Source organism: Syngnathus acus, chromosome 22, assembly GCF_901709675.1.
Source record: "Syngnathus acus chromosome 22, fSynAcu1.2, whole genome shotgun sequence".
Taxonomy (NCBI): Eukaryota; Metazoa; Chordata; class Actinopteri; order Syngnathiformes; family Syngnathidae; genus Syngnathus; species Syngnathus acus.
In genome coordinates, this window is record NC_051106.1 from 3,324,107 (window position 1) to 3,344,534 (window position 20,428).

Consider the following 20,428-nt stretch of genomic DNA (forward strand, 5'->3'; position numbering starts at 1 on the left):
ACTTTACTTGCTGTTTTATGCTAATACAGTCTCGTTAGAAAATACCAAAGCGTTCTTAAAGCTTATTTGTGACTGGGATGCTCGCAATTACAAACCATTCAGAAGTTACTTCATACGTGTAATCTTTTTGAAGACTTAGTCCACCCATTCGTGATAGGTGGCCCTGCCATGGCATTGCTGGCGGCCTGGAAGACCGTCGTATAAACACGTACACGTTTTTTTTCCCCCCAACAACAGGGGCAGCCCATTTCCCCGCCACACTCCCAAACACACACACAAAAACGAGCCCAACATTCATTTGTTCGAGCCTTTGTTTTTTGCCTTTTCTCCTTTTCCCTGGCGGAGGTTCTGAAAGTGATTACCAATGCGGTCCACTTCATTAGCATGAGAACAAAAACAGTGAGGGAAACACATTATCACTTCACAAGGAGAGACAGAGAGCTGTCTGCCTGTTTGTTTATGTTGTCGCATTTGGACATTTTCTACCGCCACCGCTGCTGCCGTCCCGAGGGGATGGCGTTTGTGCAGGAGCGTGCAACTGAGGATGGAAGACAACACAGAAATAGAGGTTTAATACAGCATATGCAAAAACGGTGCTGTTTATTCTCGTTACTGCCTTATCGGATTATCATATTAGCGGCTTCGTTCTTAAGGGGTTTAAGTTCGCCGATAAGCACATCAAGAAAATAAGACGCCAGGAATTTTGTGACTTTTGTCACACAGTCACTATGAAATTTGGTACACCTGAATGTCATGAGTCAATTTTGAAGAGCAGAAAGATATTTTTGGGATAGAAATCTTATTATATCCGGCAAGTCCTCGATGAGTAAGAAATTAAAGGCAGAAGTAGAGACTGCCTAATGTTTGAGTAACGTCCTCTGCTGTCCTGCAGACATTAAAGCAGGATCTCACTCTATAATCCTTTTTCCAATCACAGGTGCAATTATTTCCCATAGCTGCGTTAATCTTCCTTCCATATTTTACGCAAATAAATTCAAATCACGTCACTTTGCAGGGGAATTTGTGTCTGGCCTTTTCATTGACTGCTTTGCGCTAATGATGTGCGTCATGTATGGGGATTTACAATGACACTATTTACATCTGTCAAAACGCTGACCGTTGCGACAGTAGTATTAGCATTATCTTTTGATACCAAGAAGAAATTATATATCCTTTGGAAATAGGAATGTTGCTAAAAAAAATGGACTGGTTAGTACATCACAGAATATTATAACAATCCTCAGATCCTATAAATTATGCTACTTGGGAATGTCATGAGCATTCTGCTTGTATGATATAACAAGATTTAATGTTTACTACCATAAATGTTGCATTACAGTGCAAAACTGAGCTTAAAAAATAAAGATAATCAAATTACTTAGAAGAAAAAAAAATGAAATATCTTACTAATTGTAAGAAAAAATATCTGCCAATAGTAAAATCTGGTTTACTTTTTCTTAAAACAAATGCATAATCATGGATGAAAAAATCAATGTCTTTAAAATGAGTGTATAGTGTAGCTATAGAATTATTATTAAAAGAAAAACATTTTAACATTTAAAAAAAGGTCAAAGGAGACTAAATGCTCGAACATAAAAATTGGCTGGTAAAAAGAAATATCGCGACAGACAAAAAACAAGCATTTTTCCTTGAATTGAGCTATTTCATTTTGGTTCAAATTTAGTTTTTGGAGTGTTTTCCTTGTCTCGCCTTTTCTTCAGTGGCCTTCCAAGGTACTTTTGAGGACTCTTCTCAGAACCACTAATGCAAACTCAAAAACCACCTGTGCACCCCTCTTTGTCTAGTGTTAGCTTGCAAGTAGGACAAAAATGAGACATTGGAAACACAAACTGAGTAATACCAGCCTTCAGAAAACCTGTTTGGAGCCACTTGACCCTGACTGGCTGACTGGTGAGTTTTCTGGTTGAATGGGAGTGGTAACAAAAAAAATGAAGAAAGCTCTGCTTAGCCAAGCCAAATGTACTTTAAGGGAAAATGACGTCTTTGAGTGGTTCGGACAGGAAAGTACAATGTAATGAGGTCAAAGGGAAAGACGGATGGAATCAGGGTGCAACTATGAGGTGGAAAAGCAAAGTAAATTGTCATCACACACTGGGGAAGTTGGCAAGGAAAAATGCATTTAGTAGCTTTGTAATGGAACAACTGGGGCTGCACCTGTAAAATGTATCTACATATAAAATCCTATGCTTTGTCGACATTCTTAGACTCAAATTTCAGATTTCAGAATATTCTGTTTTAGAAAATACACCATTCTCATCTGGTCGTTAATGTTTTTTGTTTCGCAATAATTTGCAGTAACATTTCTTGAAATATAGGACAGGAGGTATACGGAATACAAGTGTAGACAAAAAAATAAAAAATAAAATAGGCGATGGGGTAAATGCTTTATGAATGATATGGAAAGATGGGAAAACATAAATGGAGTGAGAGAAGTATAAGCTCAGCTGTCTCTTGACCAGGCAATACAGGGAGGCAAATTCTCTTTGAGTCCAAATATTTTTACTGCTAAGTTTTTGTGGGACGCGGTTAGAATGGCTGCAGTTTTTTATTGTGCTTAATAACACCACTATCACTCAAAGGATTCAAACTCAAAGAAAAAAAAAGATGACTCATTTATGATGAGCTATTTACGTTGTCAAACTAGATACTGGCTTAAGTATTTTATTTTTCTTCCCCGATAATGACAGCAGACATTTTTTTTTCCCCAACAGAGATTGTCATCAATTAAATGACAAAAAACAAATTATAGTAAAGTCTACTATTTTTTTTTGATTGCTTACTACCAGCAAGTGTCTTGATTTTTTCTCACAGAAGCTCATACAGAACACACCATCACACTCACAATCAATGTGCACTCAACTATTGCATCATAAGTAAGCACTAAAATTGCCAAACCTAAACTAGCACCCGTGCATGAATACCACATACACACGCTACATCACTCCCTCATGTTACAACATTTAAATTCCCCTTGTAGAAAATGGAGCTCTGATCAAAAGGATCCCATCTCTGTTCTTTTCCTTCCCCAGCAATTCCTCCTATCTTGAGAAGGATGTCAAAGGTCACCAAGCCCAAATGAGAACTCTTCAGTCTCTCTGACGCATCCCCACCTCAGGCACCTGCCCTCTCCATCACAATCAATTCATTTCTATCCTTCTCAAAGAAGAACTTTCCTATCCTTCGTTCTTTCCTGCTACTGACCTTGCCTCCCCTCTTCGCTGCCCCACGTTGCTTTTCATTGATGAGCGGCTTGATGGTGGAAGGACAAGTGCTCCTCCAAGCCAGGCGCTCCTCTTTGATGAGAATGGATGGAGGGGGGAGATGGGATGTTGGACGAGTACAGGAGCAGGTCTTTCTCCTTCTGTACCCTGTTCCATCTCAAACTATAGACAAACACACACACGCACATGTGCAGGTGCCTTGCTTTGAACTGAGTGCTGCAGTCTTTTCAAAGTAAAGGTAAAAAGACAAGGGTGGTGAGAAGAGAGAGGACACTTGAAGGTGAATTTGATTTCCACATTATTTTAACCAGCCCACTCATGCACACAAGTGCAAATTCAGCAAGAAAACCTCAAGCCTTCTTATGCCAGAAACCAAGTACACAAAAAAGGACTGGTCATCACAAGAGGAAGGGAAAAATGATTGGAGATTTGCAGCTGTGAGCTTCAACTCTCGCTAAAATGTGTCCCAAAATAATAAAATCTAGACCTTAATACCTCTTATAACAGATTATCTTCAATATTATTTCCCTTCTCACACTTTTGTATGAGTGTGTGTATGTGTTTGTAAAATAACTGAACTGTGAGCAAACCACACCATGCACGATATGTGTGTTTTGTGTTTCCGTGCATTATAAAACATGCTTGCCCTTTCAGAGCAATCATGTCAAGTGCAAAGCTGCCAGCGAGATGCATATTGATAAGGTGGAGAAGATATAACAAGGTAAAATGGGCCACTGCGCATAAATAATCGGAGCCCCAATGGCTACTTCCACCAAGCATGTCATTGGCATGAACCTGCTGTAACAGGATGTAAATGTCAACTTGAGAGTATGAATACCTTGCACGAGTCAACAGTAACTAAAAAAGAAAAGAAGAAAAAGAAACATTGGTGGCTCATTAGAGGTCTAAACACCGCTTAAGCCTTGAGGGTGAAAAAGGATGAGAATCAGGAAAGATGAGACAGAAATAACAAACAGAGAACAACAAATCTTATTGGCTATAACTCAATTCCGAGACAGCTTTCACCATCTCTTGTTTTGATTTTTTCATCCTGACGTCTGGTCTTCCCCCCCAACCAATAAGCCGTGATGTGGCAGCAACGTGGCTGCTAATGGATCTGACACATTAGGGTGAAACGCAAGCCATTAGGACAAATGCTATGCAAAGTAACAACAGGCAAATTAACCCGTAGGAGAATACAAAAGCTTTGTGCTTTGTATGTTGATGTGCAAAATGATTAAATGGTGTAAATATAGAAGAATATAATTTACACTTTCTGTCAAAACAGTTGTTTGTGATGACACAATAAATAAGAGAAGTAGAATATTACAAATATCACTCAGTGTAATGAATGTATATTTATGGATGCATATATATATATTTATCTATTAAGATTTATCATTCAGCCAAGTCTGACAGATGGCCGCACACCTCATGGAGAGCAATGACACCGCAAAAACGGGCCATTAGTGACATCACCGACTATGACCATGTACGCAAGTGTTTGTGACCACACTTACTGGACAGGCAAGTATGACTGTGTGACCAAAGCAAACGTTACTCAAGCGCCACGTTGGTCCCACTGGATAGTCAGTAGTTCAGTGGCAAGCCCTGTTAGTAATCAGGCTGGCAGGTCAGGAACAGGCGGTAATGGACTGGACAGTCATCAAAGCATGGCTGACTGCCACCAAGAGAAAAGCCATCCAGATTCCAATGCTTGTGCTCAAGTAGAAAAGTAAAAAAAATAGCTCAATTTTTTCCGTCAATTGTATGTGCAATATCCACAACGGACGTGCTAGGATTCATCTAATAGTAAAAGTACCGTAAAAAAAAAAAGTACGTAAAGCACCAGACTATAAGGTGCACCATTAATGCAATCACAATATAATAACTTGAAATAGTGAAAACAATAACAATATATCAATAATGTTAATATCACACAACACACAAAATAAACATGTAAAGCTTACTTTATTAGTAAACTTTAAAAGTTAAAGTTAAAGATTAAAATAATAACAAATTAACAATTTTATGAAAGTTGAATGATTTTTTTATTAGATGTATTAAGTTTGTTTTATTGTTGTTATTGTTGTATGAATAAGAAGGGTGATATTGGTGTTTGTGACTGCAGTAAACAGGCCAGGTTGCATCAAGTCAGATTTTTAATCTAGATCAAATCATTCTCCATTTTATCTTTTTTATTTCAACTTCAGACACAACAAATTACTTTATAATCACAAAATAATGATTCATAGTTTTTTTGATTCATGATTCATAGTCTTCAGCGGGCCACTTATGATTGATTTTATGACACAATGCTTCGGGCCAGTTTAAATTTAGACGCGGGCCGCATTTGGCCCGCGGGCCAGAATTTGGTCCATATATAAGGCGCACCTGACTATAAGGTGCACTGTCGGCTTTTGAGAAAATTTGAGGTTTTTAGGTGCGCCTTATAGTCCGGAAAATACGGTAGTTTGATTGATTGCACATAATGGCTGCATCTTTATATTGTATTTTTTTTTATCAACTTTGCACTGTGATATGTACTCCTACTAATCCAGCTAATCTACCCAGTTCTACTTAGCCTCTCTCCAATACCATGAAAATATTCTGAGATCTCAGTGGAGTATTAGTAGGCCAAACAAGCCCACCATAGCTATCTCCAATTTGTGCAACTTTGCATCTATGTGTGCAATTTTATTTGCGTTTTGCCTGTGAGCACAGTATGCAGCCAACTAAACCTTCTCAAAGATAATGAGCGAGCGAGAAAAAAACCAAAAAACTTTATCTTAATCTTTAAAAGGCCCGATGTGAAGCTGGAATCCAGCTGTGAACTGGGTCGTGAGTGAGTAAGGTGTTTGTGAATGCATTTCAGCATAAATTAATGTGTGTGTGTGTCTGAAGGAGTTTGAAGTGCACACACATTTTTTATGACAGTAGATTAATAGCGGCACTGTATAGTGCCATCAGGACTCATCACAGTGTGGATCATGCATAATAAACCTCCCGTGTAGTGCACACGCAGGCATGCACGCACGCACACACTCTCACTAGAGCAACGCTAGTCTGGTTGCTGCCCTTAACTTCAAAGTTAGACATCATTTCAGCCTCCTAGCAGCCAGAGGGAGCCATGCTGATGACAGCAGCGTTCCTCCTCTAAATGACTGCTTCCTCCATCCAACGCCTCGACATTCATTAACTGTTCTCCTTCAGTCCTCAGTAGGCTTTTTCCTCCATTTTAGCCAATGCGTTGGGATGCCAAGCATCCAGAATCAGACATAAAAATAAACCCAGGAAGAGAGGGAGTGAGAGAAGGGAGCAGAGGAAGCAGTGAAGGAGAGGTCACAAAACACAGCAGATATGAATAAAATCGGAGAGGTGTAGCTTATCTTTGCTATTATTTTCCAATGTTTCATGATGTCACTAAAATGGAAAAAATTGGAGAAAATGTTATGGGGGAAAGAAAACCAAGCTTCAAATACTTCCATTTGTGCATGCACACATACGCACACACGCACAAAGTGATTTACTAATGGCTACTTCACATGTCCGACTATTAATGAAAATAAAATGGATGTTTCTAATCTTCTGCTCAAAGTGGCTAAATAACACTTGAAACCATTTTAACTGCAAATTTAAAAATTAATGTAGTAATGACAGAAAATCACTATTCATAAAAGAAAGCTTAGAGCCAAAGGATAGATCAGCCCTTTTAAGTGTTGCTGAATATGAAATCTACATAGCAAGTATTTGCAATTGGGGTGCAGAATAATACGGTTTCATTTTCTTTTAGAAAGGCAAAAAATGTGTCCATTATGAACAAAATGATCTAAGATATTGAGCAATTTTAACAATTTTTCAAGTCATATTAATTTCTTCTTCATATTTGTACACACTGTACTAAATTGCCCTGTTTGTATGCTTACCGTATTTTCCGCACTACAAGGCGCACCTATTAACCTCCAATTTTCTCAAAAGCTGACAGTGCGCCTTATAATCAGGTGTGCCTTATATATGGACCAATATTGACCCACTACAGCAGGCGTGTCCAAAGTCCGGCCTGCGGGCCAAATGTATATATCTTATATATGGACAACGTTTTAAAATGGGCCATTCATTAAAGGTGCGCCTTATAATCCGGTGCGCCTTATATATGGACAAAGTTTTAAAATAGGCCATTCATTGACGGTGCGCCTTATAATCTGGTGCGCCTTATAGTGCGGAAAATACGGTACATTATAGCTACAAAGTAGAAACAACCCTTGTCAGAAGACTCGGAGAAAACTCACACAGGATTTTTTTTTTTTAAGGATCTATTCAGGGGACATTTATTTCTTTTGTCAGTCTGCTTTCTTTTATTCCTCCTCTTCTCCTTCCTCCCCTGTAGCGGATGGAGAGGCGCCAGTAGAACCAAACTAGTGTTTTCTTAACCAAGTTCATCCCTCTCCATTTCCCCTCAGTCTCAAATCATAAAGTCTGTCACATACTGGAGCTAATGCAAAAGCAGACACACACAGACACAAATACACATTTATCCACCAGCTGGTCTTTCAGGGGGTAGTTTGGTAAAACACATGACCTCCCACGTCTCCCTGCTACTGCTGCTCAGCCTAGTGTTACCCGCTTGCTTTAACAACCTACACTGGCCAGCAGAGCTCCCAGTAGGTAGAAGCATGTCTATCCATCAAGATACAACTAAAAGCCTTCAGAAAAGAAAATATTTTACCCCATTGGGATATTTTCTTTTAGTGTGTCTCTCCTCCACAGGAGCGCAGTGTCAGCGGTGGGTTTGCACAGGGAGGCATTCGGCGTTAACACTGAAGTCTAAAGGCCCAACTAATGGCTAGTTTCTTTTCAACTTTTCTTCATTTCAAACCTGACTTGTATCATGTATCAGTAAAAGATACAAGCGTGGATTCGAACTGCTGGTGACTCTAATTAGACTCCAGAAGGGATGCTGATGGCACAGCAAACATTTTCACCTCAGATCATTTCTGCTTCCTGCGCTGCTATAATTCCAAGCCGTGGGGGGACACATGGTACGCCCAGGCAAAAACACGCGTTCACTACTCTTGAAGATGGAGGAAAAAATTTTTTCACATGAAACTGCGTGTGCGGTAAATGATTCATGAGGAGCAGAAGAAAACAAGTCGGCGTGCAAGCGGGAAACTAGACGGTTTGCATTTTCTATGAAGCCACTTCTTCTGACCAACGGAGTCATAATATCCAGGTGATAAAAAAGACAAGTATTTTTGATGGTATAGTTGTAAGAAGTGAGGATTTTTTTTTTTAATGTGCTCTGTAATGCACTTTACAAAAGGAATTGTGTGTATTTATTTAAAAAAATATGACACCTGCTTTTCCAAAGCATTTTAAAAAATACACACGCTTGCTTTTGGCCTCTCTAAAAATGAATCGGGACTTTCTGCCCATGAGAAAATGTGGGTCTTAAGTTAAGGAGTCCTAAGATGCAAATCCAAATAATGACACTGCAATTCTAAAAATCAGCAACTAACTAACTATAAGTAACACCGAATTGCAAGTTGCTTCTGGTTCTGTGGTTTGACCGTGAGAATTCCTCTCCATGTGAAAGTGGCTTCAGATTAGCGCTCCTATTCTCGGACACGAGACGTGTTGGTGACGGCGGTGGCCGGGAGCTGCTGTGGCCTTCGGCGCTGCTGCACCTTCTAAGAATAGGCGGCAGCATTCAGGGCACATTTTGTCTCTGTGTCGGCCCAACTCCCATTCTCCTTCACATGCCCTACCTCCATAAAAATGGATAAAAGAAACATCTCGCACTGCAGTTATTCCGCTATGAGAAATGCAGTGGGAGACTTTGTCAGTGTCGTTCCTCTGTACCTTTGTTTCCTTTCTCCCCTTCATGCACTCCCCCAGTGAGTTAATGTGGAGGCTGAATGTAACCCTGCTGGATGACATTACTGTGTGCTGCCTGCTGGCCTGTCTGGGGATTCTAAAATAAAACACAGCAGTGTGTCTGAGCCAGTCAGGGCACATACTGGCGAGGCAAACTGAAATGCTCCGACAGAGCATGCGCGCATTCGACACACTCGTGTGTGCGTGTGAAGCTGACGCAACGTGCATCAATGCACTTATGCATGTTTATGTGCCAAGATGTGTGTGCGTGTCTTGTGATTGAGGTGTGAGAGAAAAAGAAAGAGGAGAGTGAGGAGGTTAGCTGGCCTCTCCAGCTGTGTCCTGTCAATCATTCATGACCTAACACTCAGAGCAGGGCTGGACGCTAGCGGAAGGGACAGTTAGTATTTGACAACTTCCTTTAAGTCAAGTGGGGCAAATGAGCTCAAAAAGACATATTTAACTCGGATTTTGAGTGGAAAAACGTGCAACCGCTAGAACTCCATGGCCTGTATGCAGCATCCCCATCACCTCACACAAGTGACAAAAAGATAAGCACGTTTCACTTCAACGCTTCACACACTTTCTCCTTATTTGCTTCCTCGTCCTGTTCTTGCCTCCCATCCTCCCTCACTGCCTTTCCACATGGCTGGCCTTCCACTCCCATGTCTCTGAGCATAGGAGGCGGCGCGGCAGCTTGGCAGGCTGTCAGGGGAGCGCTGGAGAGCTGGGAACATGCAGTGACTGGAACAAGGGTGCGTGCGTGCGTGTGTGTGCGTGTTGGGTTCCTCCCATGAACTGATTTTGCAATGCATGAACTATTACCATTTTGCAACTTGAGGCCAAACACAGAGATTGTTCAATTTCCAGTAACAGTCATAACAGTGAGCAAACACAGCAGGAAATAGCAGAGCAGGTCCGCTACTGGCCCAATATTGGGTAGGCACTGTGAAAATGGAGCAATTGCCGTAAAATAAAATCCAACTGTCACACATTCTAGTTGTGCAGTAAAACAAAGGTCGAGGTACTCCAAAACTGATGTTGTCGCTGTAAACTGCAACCAGTGCCACGGCTGCGACGTCAGGAAATTTTTTGTGACATCCACTCAGTGCGTTTGGCATTTTGTGCGTGCTCTTTCGATGCCACCACGGAAGGGCAATTGTAATGATAAATTTCCATTTTTTTGGGGGAGAAAACCAATTTTGAAATATGGCCTGCAGAGGAATGACTGGTCGAGTTTTTTAGATTCAACTCTAAGTGAAAAGACTTTTTTCATTTCCAACCAAATGTGTCTAAATTTGAACAAATACAGCTATTCAAAATAGATTTCACCAAACCAACACATTGAAAGTGCACAAAAAATGCATGACTCCAAGAGATGATTGCAGTCAAGAGTCTCTTTGTAACCTTTGTAAATGTTTTTGGAACTCTGTGAATTTCCAGAAAAAGTCCGATACTTCGGGGCAAATTGCAAAAGACATGCTCTAAGATGGTGCCGGTTAAAAAAAAAACGACAGTAAAACTTTCCTAAACAGATGTTCTTCTCAGTGGCTCTTCTATGCTGCAGGATTTCTAAACTCAAATGTATTAGTTTGACAATATGTACAGTATATTAGCTTAGTTGTACTTAGCAATGGCAAAATCAGGCAATTTCCGATGTTATATGTTAAACAAGTTCATAAATCATAACCAACCCACAAATTCTTCACACTGACTGTAAAAAATGGTAAGTGGGTCATTATCATTAACAGCATGGACACTGTACAATGAGATGAAATTTGAGATAGCTCAAGCACAACAACTATTTAAGACCCATGGGACGCTGTGACTTGCATTCATATTAAGTCACCAAAGTTCCCTTTAGTCTCTCTTCAAAAATACCGCCACATCACTCAGCAGACGCATCCCAAAACAACAACATGACACTTTGCCGACCTGCTCTCCCTCCCACCTGCCAGAGAAAGAGGAAGAAGAGATGACAGCAGCTTTAGATCTGACATCAAACGTGAGCGAGAGTGGGAGAGAAACAGCTATGAGTAAAAAAAAAAAAAAAGGTTGTAAATGCACCATGACAGCCCGCTGAAGAACATAGCGATGCCAAGCAAATTTGTTCTTTCTCTGTTTCCAGCAAACTTTGGTTCAGCATGTAATTGTTTCCATCATCAAGTTGGGAAATATTCCAAAATAGATGTCTGTGTAAACGGGGAACACATATTCAGTGAACCTCTGCTTATCGTAGGGGATCCGTTCCAGATCCATCTGTAGCAGCAATTCAGTTTTTCAGAGTTGTAGCCATCCCATACACTCTGAGAACATTGTGATAGCTATTAAAAAGCCCCGCCCCTTTACTTCGGTGATGCTCGGAATTTACTCGGATACATCAAGGTCATTTGTCAGGAAAAAGTGGAGTTGCTTTTATGATGTGACTTTAGAAAGAAAACCAGAGTGGAAAGTAAAAAACACATCACAAAATGTGTGATATGAAGACAGAGGTGAGTTTTAAGAAAGCTCGTGTTCTTAATGGAATGTAGCTCGAAAATACAGACAGAAGCCACATCTTCTGACGTCCCCCTTCTACTAATTTAAGTCCTTATCTGCATTCCACATTTATTGCATTCTCTCCATGTGAGTGCAAGCAAGATCAAATTCAAACGTCCTGAGTTCATTTATAAAAAGTTTAAACCACCCATGTCATGCTTTTCATATTCTCTCCAGCAAATTCTGGTAGTTGTTTAATTCCATTCTTTAGAATGCAGAAGAGCCATGTGAGAACTGAACTGATTAGTTCCGGCAAAAAGTAAAAAAAACGATCAAAGCAACTCAAACTAATAGACCATCCCGGCCTGAGCAATGCTTTTCTCAATGACTCCCGCAGGCAGCCCGTTTAACAAGTTTGAGCGAGCCCAAATGCCAAGAGGCAGTGCGCGTGGGTTTCCATGCGTGACTCTGCGCTTCAGCACGAGAGCTTGTGATCGTACATATGCTTCTGCCTGTGGGTTGTGCAACTGCCAGACAGAGTGCGTGATGCTTTGACCACAGATGCCTCCGCCACCCTCGCTATTGACCATAGGCAAAACACAAAATACGAGCCAGGAGGTAAACAGATGCATTTGATTGGACGAGAACTCAGAAGTGAAGAAACGCTGAAAGTCCCGTTTCTCTCAACAGGACTGTCACAAACACACACACACAAATTCAAGATATTTTCAAGCTGTGGAACTCACCGGCAGACTCGAAGGGCGGTCCTGGGAGGAAACACCATCCTCATTGTTGCTCTTCCCAGAATTTGCTGGGCCTGGACCTCTGGTGCTATAATTCTCTTGCTGTGACTCCTTAAAAGAAAGAGATTTGGAAAACATGAATAAGTTAAAGGGTGTCAAGTCGATTCAAATTTTTAAGCGTTAGTATTCATATGAGTTTTAGCTCCGGCTAATTCCGACTGGTTTTATACTGGGATGTTTGTATATATGTCTATATCTTTAGTGTTCATCAAACTGGTACTGTCCTGTCTAAATAAATAAATAAAATAAAATAAATAAAATGATTTCAGTAGTTAACTCACAGTTGTGTACATGTTAAAAATGCACAAGTAATCATATTATTATCATTATACCAATGATACTGAATAAAAATACTGAAACAAAATCGTTTTATACTGGGATGTTTGTATATATGTCTATATCTTTAGTGTTCATTAAACTGGTACTGCCCTGTGTAAATAGATAAATAAATACAATTATTTCAGTAGTTAACTCACAGTTGTGTACATGTTAAAAATGCACAAGTAATAATATTATTATCATTATACCAATGATACTGAATAAAAATACTGAAACAAAATGAAAAATTGGATTTTGAATACATTTAAATCCACACAGCAATATTATTCCTATTACACCCAGTATGACATTGAATAGTCTTGATCCACAATCACAGTGCTTGACTTCTTCAGATGATGAAAAGAATGTACACCCTCAAACACAGATAGAGCGCATGCAGGGCCATAACATCAGCAGTCCATCAACACACCGCACCCCCAAAATCATTCATGCCTGAACCGCTCCAAACACAGTCACGCACAAACACACATGCATTCAATGCTATTGTTCATTTTCTTTCCTTCTGTAATCACAAGCCTATCTAGTGTAATGCAATTTTCTCTCCATTGTCGGAGGTATTGCCCCCACCCCTTCCCTATCTCAGTCTCTCGCTTCATATCAGCGTCTCCTTCCCTCTCTTTCTTCGCTTTATTCACTACTGAGGTCCTTCCTCCAACATGTTAAGCGTCAGTAGCACAATGCCATCTTGTTATGGAGCTCTGAGTGGAAGGATTAGTGATAACTGATAGGCACACACACAAAGTTTGGCAGGCGCCGCACGTCATACATACATGCACATCTATGCGCCACACGTCTTCATTTTTTGACTTTTAAAATCAGTTTTCCCCTCGTCCTCCACCTTATCTGTTGTGTGATTAGACTGCAGTATTTGGGCAATACTCCCGGCAGCTCTAGCGGATATCATGTTGCAGCAGGAGATTACCCCTCACACCCAGATACTTGGAGTGAATCTATTATTAACAAATTAAAAGTGTAGTCATTTGTGGAGCAGAGGTGAATTACTCTCATGCAGAACTTAAACCGGATTGCATGTGAAATATGCTATCAAGTTACTATTCTTGCCACTTTTTCCGCCAAAGTTTTAGCGCATGTACAGTTTGCGAGCTCCCCTAACAACTGCGCGCACGTAGAGACAAAAGTTAATGTATTCACTCATTCATTATTAAGAGAAGGTAATGTAATGACCTTAAAAGCCCCAGAGTAGTTCCTGGAAATCCACATTTCAATTATCGGCCAATTAAACCCCAAAAGCAGTAACAAGGTGGCACCCATGGCACCAGCATTTTTGGAATAATTAAAAATAATAATAATAATAAGAATATTTATCTTTATAGTATATTTAATATTTATATTTATAATATTTATCTTTCCTTGAACCCATGGCACTAGCATTTTTGGAATAATTAAATACCGTATTTTCCGGACTATAAGGCGCACCTAAAAACCTGAAATTTTCTCAAAAGCCGACAGTGCGCCTTATAATCCGGTGCGCCTTATATGTGGACCAAATTCTTAAATTTAAACTGGCCCGAAGCATTGTGTCATGAAATCAATCATAAGTGCCCCCGCTGAAGACTATGAATCATGAATCAAAAAGACTATGGATCATTATTTTGTGATTCTAAAGTCATTTGTTGCGTCTGAAGTTAAAATAAAAAAGATAAAATGGAGAATGATTTGATTTGGATTAAAAATCTGACATGATGCATTAATGGTGCGCCTTATAGTCCGGTGCGCCTTATATAAGGACAAAGTTTTAAAATGGGCCATTCATTGAAGGTGCGCCTTATAGTCCGGTGCGCCTTATAGTCCGGAAAATACGGTAATAATAATAATAATAACAACAATAATAATAATGATTTGTTCAGCCTTCTAAGTTTTGACTTCCATGCCTAAAGATTTTAATTCTGTACCTGGCTGCATTTTGACAGCATCAGGAAAAACTGTCCAGTATCTTGTTCAATGACACTTTTGACAAAACTGAAAAGTATAGGTCCAACAGTAGAAAAAAAAGAGCTTTGGTTGAAATGAAAACGTCCTTTGCCACATTAAAAATAAAACAAAATTAAAGCTAGTAGAAGGTTACTATTTAGAGGGCTGTGCTCAAAATTACCTTTCGTGGATGGAAAAAAAAATGCAATGAACAGACAACCGAATGGAAAATGCACAAAGTGTAAGCTGAAACAAGTCCAATATTTACTCAGGCATATAAGTCTGTGTGTGTGCGTGTGCGTGTATGGATGCTCGAGGGGATTTCTGTTTTAAGTGGGTCAAAGTGGGGTTAGCCTCGTACTACTGTTTACACTTGTGTTCTTACATCATTGCTGTCAACTGTAAAGAGAGAGCGGGTGAAAGAGACAGAGAGAGAGAGAAGGGGTGGGGTAGGCGGAGGGCGAGATGGGAAAACGTAAGGTGACACTGCGGCTGCATAGAAAGGGGAAGAGCAAGAAGATGAAGAGAGGAGCGCTGATTAAAAGAAAAAAAAAGTCGTAAAACATCAGAGGCAATGAAAGGAGTGCTGCGAGTGCATCCTTTCATTTGAGCCCCCCCCCCACTCCATTGTCTCAAAATCCCATTTCCCAGCTAATTTAGAAGCTTCTAAAATACACTCCGCCGCTCCATACCTTAAGCCTAAGGCCACGGCTAATCCTGTCTCCGCACACACTTTTTGCGCAAGCGTGCACACTCATTCATCCTCGGTGCTTTTCAAAAGACTTCATCTTGGCGTAGTGGAAACGAATGAAGGATATTGAAAGCAAGCGTTTGAAGTACATGAGGGAATGCAGAGGAATCAAACTGTGAGTTAAATGCTATTAGACAGCTGTGTGCAGAGCCAGTGTAATATTAGATTTGATTGAATAGATGACTACTGAATGTGGTGTAATATATAGAGCCGGGAGAGGCTTTATGCAACCGTAAATCAATAATGCAGCATTGCGTTAATCTCAGTCACAGGAAGACGGCGAATGAGACGCTCAGAAATGCTGCACGCTGACACTTGTTTGGAATATGAGGCCTGCTCGTTCCAGCTTTCAAATGCCGCTTGTATGCTAGCGTGATGTTCGCCTTTGTTAATCCCAAAATGAAAATGTTCATTTCCTAAAGGATGGGGTCAAAGGCGTCCCCCCCGAAACTGTCTGATATTCAAACGACGTGTTATTTAAAAGGAATCGCTGATCCAAAAAGCGATCCAGCCATCACATAGCGACAGTTTCTTTTTTTTTTCTCTGTTTGACATTTTTCATCTCTCACATCATTTAAGAAATGCACTTGGCCTTTTTGACTGGTTGCACTGCTGAATTTTGAACTCTGCATTTAAGGAAGAGGCGAAGGTGAACGGTTGGCTCCTTTTCAATCGGCACGGCTGCCTGTCTCGATGAACAGAATTCAAGATAAGAGAAAAGAAAAAAAAAAACATTACCTAGGCATGACAGAGCCACCATTCTACAAAACAAGTCGTAAATTTGCTATTTTAAATTAAGAGCTACTTGCAATACATCTGCCTCAATCACTTTTCTTTACAAAAGAATATTAATCTAATGGAATATATTAAATATGAATAACCCTTTATTGTATTGTAATGATGTTTAGAGACCATGGGGGAAGAACTGGAAATGTTTTTTTATACTAACGCCGACGTCTTTGAACATAAAAACTGTCCAGTATGATTTATTTATTCATCATCACTTTTTGATCGATTTTGTCTTATTTGATATGTTTATACACTTTTTTGTCAAGTCAATTTTCACTCAACTTTGTGGCGTGGTGGGCGTGGCCAAGAGAAAAACCACTATAGCTTACTGCAAACACAATGTATTGTTTTTTTTTTTAAATAACATTCTTCACTTTCCAATTAAGAGTTAAAAATATTAATGGGGGTTGGGTTATAGGTGGGTTTTTCAAAATAAATATTTTGATCCAATCTAGAAAGTGCCATTCGCTTGTCTTACCGTCAACATCTGTCTGTTTTTCTCTCCACATATAATTCTCTCCCCCTTGTGCCACTGCTCCCTTCATCAGTACAGCTCCCACCCACTTCCTCTTTGTGTCTTCCTCCCCCTCAAGCCTCATGACTACCAAATGAATTAGTCGTCCCTGTTGTTGCACAGCACCTTGGAAGATGCACATCTCACAAAATCTGACACTAATTCCATTAATATTCATTAAACATTAAGCTTAATTGCGTGTCTTTGGGAGAGAGGCGCCAACTCACAAAGCGAGAGAGGGAACATAAACACACAGGAAGATACAAGTCAGTCATTCTGTGGATGCACGTATGCACCATTTGGCAAAATCATGACACGCGTGCACACATGAACACACAACAACCATATTGGGACTGACTTTGAAATGCACGTCCATGATAATTACACTGACCCAACCATAATTGAAGCACTGACTTGGACCTGGACAGTGTTGCAAAAAAATATGAAGAATCATGGTGTGGTTAAAATTTTTTTCTTTCATGTTTTGTGTGATGGTTTGTTATTTTACAAAAGCAACCCATATTTTACATACTGATTATTTTGAATACAATGCTAATATATAACAGCAGACCTACTTTCATGTGCGGTGACCGCTTTTTAAAAAGCAGTGTTGGAGTTCATGCAAATGATAGCCATTCATGCCAGGCTGGAGACTATTATTATCATCACGGCAAAGGTGACCATTAAAAGTGGAAATGGCCATGGAACCGCCTGTGTATATCTGTGTGTGTCTATCTTAATGGGTCCATTTGAAACATGGTCTGTTCCACTTCTGAGTGTGTGTGTCCTTCAGACCGATTCAAATGCAGCAATTCACCACACCTTTGCACAAGAAGCCACGGGGCACAAATACTGCACTGTATAGCCACGTACAAGCAAGCATTTCCTTCTGCCTATATAAACAGATAAAACCAAGTTTAAACACACACACACACACAAGGACACGCTGTGTGTGTGCGCCAATCTTCCCCTTCAGACGATGTCAGATATACTGACAAGGTTCAGAGATGACAATCCCTATCATCACCTTTCAGGAAAACTGTGAATATTTTGTCAGGAATATTTAGATTGTGTCTAGAATGCTTGTGCTTCAGTGCGGAAAACAAAACACACCACCAGAAACCACACTGATATTTATAACATCTAGTTAATAAATTAACCTATTATGTATGACCTACATTCCAACTCAATTTTAGCAAAGTAGTGCTGTGCAAAATTAGATCTTACATTGATTTAATGGCAATTTTATCTCATCTTTTCTCCATTGTGAAAATACATATTTTATAAATGCAAAAAAAACCACACACCTCTCCAGAACAGTCTCAACTCATCCGTAAGAGCAGAACATAAGGAAACAGCCCATAACAAAATACGCCAAAATCGGGACACTTGGCAGCTCTAAAGTTGTGGGACAAAATATCACAACGTAGATTTTTTATTATCTGTCAGTCATCAGTACCAATGCACCCATAAACTGCTGTACCATTGTGCACAAACTTCAATTGCTTTGGCTCGAAATTAAAGAGGACACCCACACTAACTGGCGTAAACCCACGTGACTTTTGCTAAAACATGGAAGAACAATGGTTGAACATTGGCAAGCATAACTTTGACATTTTGTGTGTGTGTGTTTTCTTTCCTTGTCTGTGAAGTCAGTATCCAGGAACAAATGTAACGGTATTTCCTAACAAATGGCAGCTAAATGAGGTCCCCAGGGTGCTGCGCTGCTAACTACTGGCCTTGCTTTGTTCAAAGCCATTATGACTGTCCTAACCAATCCAAAACACCTCTCTCATTTTTGGTCATTTGCATTTGAATTGCTGTACAGCTACACAAAAACAAACACAAATCAAAAAGAGGGTGGGAAAAAAATGACGAAAAAAATAACAGAGGTGGATTCCGCTCGAGCAATTAGCAAATGTCAGTCAAGAGTGGAAGGAAAACACAGACTACTTTGAAAGCTACGTGTGAAAAGGCAGGGGAAGTAACAAGCAGTGATGTAGACTCGAACTGCACTATACTGCAAGGAAAATATTTTTTTTACATTATTTAGCTTCAACAGCTGTAAAGCACAACCTGTCATCACATTGTCAGATTTATACAGCAGTCAAAACAGATCATTGTCATCGTTCTTAAGTGGGACGGCTCTCCAGTTGCATCTGTTAATGTTATTTCAATGGGAGTAATATTTGTAAAATTTTATTAAATTTTAAAGGGAATATAAACTGCACTACGGGATTAGATTCTGTCCCTAATCAAGTGTCCTGTAAGTACGGTTTGACATGCTGCCTACAATGCATATATGTAAAATTCATCAAGCTTAAGTGCTCGTCAAAGGGAGCCAATCTGAATGCAGCAGGCCTTGGGTTGCCGTGGCGATACGTGGGGACATTTAGAGGGCTCAGATAAACTCTGCCATTTAAAAGGTTATGACAATTAACGCAGCTCTCCGCAAATTACCACTGCCAGACCTTTACCCACGGACATCTCTCTCTCCTCCTTATCACCCGACACCCAGCTTCACTCTGCTTCTCCTCCTCGGCTGCTTTTTGCCCTCCTTTGCAGTCACCCATCGTCCCCGCATCCTTCCATCCCCTTCCAGCCAGCAGCACTTTTATTATCACGCTAATTAACAGAGTTCTTCACTTAATATTCAAATGGTGACCAATTAATGACACTGAACTTTGGGCGCCCCTCCCACGCGCGGTTTATCCGCCACTTTCACCACCACCCCTTTTTCACTCTCCTCGCTGACTTTCATTTCCTCTGTCTTGTCCCTTCAACCTCCTCGTCCAACCTCCCCATAGCCAAGGTGAGCTCCAATTTCCGTGCGAGCGCGCGTGCATGTTTGTGTGCAGCGAGAGGGGGGGGGGGGGGAAGCTGAAGGAGGCAGCAGACCACAGCAAGGGGGTTGTAAAGCTAGGGGCCAGGCTGTCGAAAGACTCGGCAACCTTTTAATTAACCCGGTGTGATTAAAAGCAGGGGAGGTGGAGGAGTGGAAAGAAAAGGAAAATGGCAAACTGGTAGTGCAAGGGAAACGACGCAGGAGATTCACCGGCACACCGAGTGCAATGTTTATTTTGGGCTAATTTTAATCCAAGAAAAAATATTCTTTTTCCAAAGAAAATGAAGTAATTTAACGTAGACTGTTTCGGAATAGTGAAAGGCGGGTATGGAATAAAATTTTTCATATCTGACCTTGTGCTGATTTTTTTTTGTCTTAACTAATTTCCTGTGTGAAAATTGTTTGTTGGACATGAACAATATTTGTATTATCCTCTTTTGGCAATTCAACTTGAAATGTTAAAGAGTGTTTATGGACAAAAACACAAAGCATTGGACTAAAAATCTACTCTCCCAAAGCAATGTTTTCCATGTGTGAGTGTTCTTGCACAATCTTAGACACATTTCACCTAATTAGCACATTTTATTTTAATGTGCAAATACATTTTGCTGATTGGCTATGTTTACAGTGCTCGGCACAAATGTGGGGCAAAGATAAACCTCTGAATCAGTTCAGTAGGCTTCCATGAAGGGAGCTTGTCTCCTCCAATCAGTGGAAAACAGCTCCCAAGAGGCGACTGTCACGACAGGAACAGGAAATAGATAAGACCAATAGAGGAAAGGACAAGTGGGATGTGTTTCACAGCCGGATGGATGGGCTTTACTTGAGTCTAGATGGATTTCATGTGGAATGACTTGCCTC

At 40.3% G+C, this 20,428-nt stretch overlaps 1 protein-coding gene across 3 annotated transcripts in view; it reads right to left on the reverse strand.

The window, feature by feature from the left end:
- Positions 1 to 20,428, reverse strand: part of arid1b (AT rich interactive domain 1B (SWI1-like)) — a 132,722-nt gene that overhangs the window by 68,900 nt on the left and 43,394 nt on the right. For all 3 annotated transcript variants that reach the window (XM_037242253.1, XM_037242252.1, XM_037242254.1), the window contains one exon: positions 12,341 to 12,448. In XM_037242253.1, coding sequence (XP_037098148.1) covers positions 12,341 to 12,448 — 108 coding nt within the window. The remainder of the gene's footprint in view (positions 1 to 12,340; positions 12,449 to 20,428) is intronic.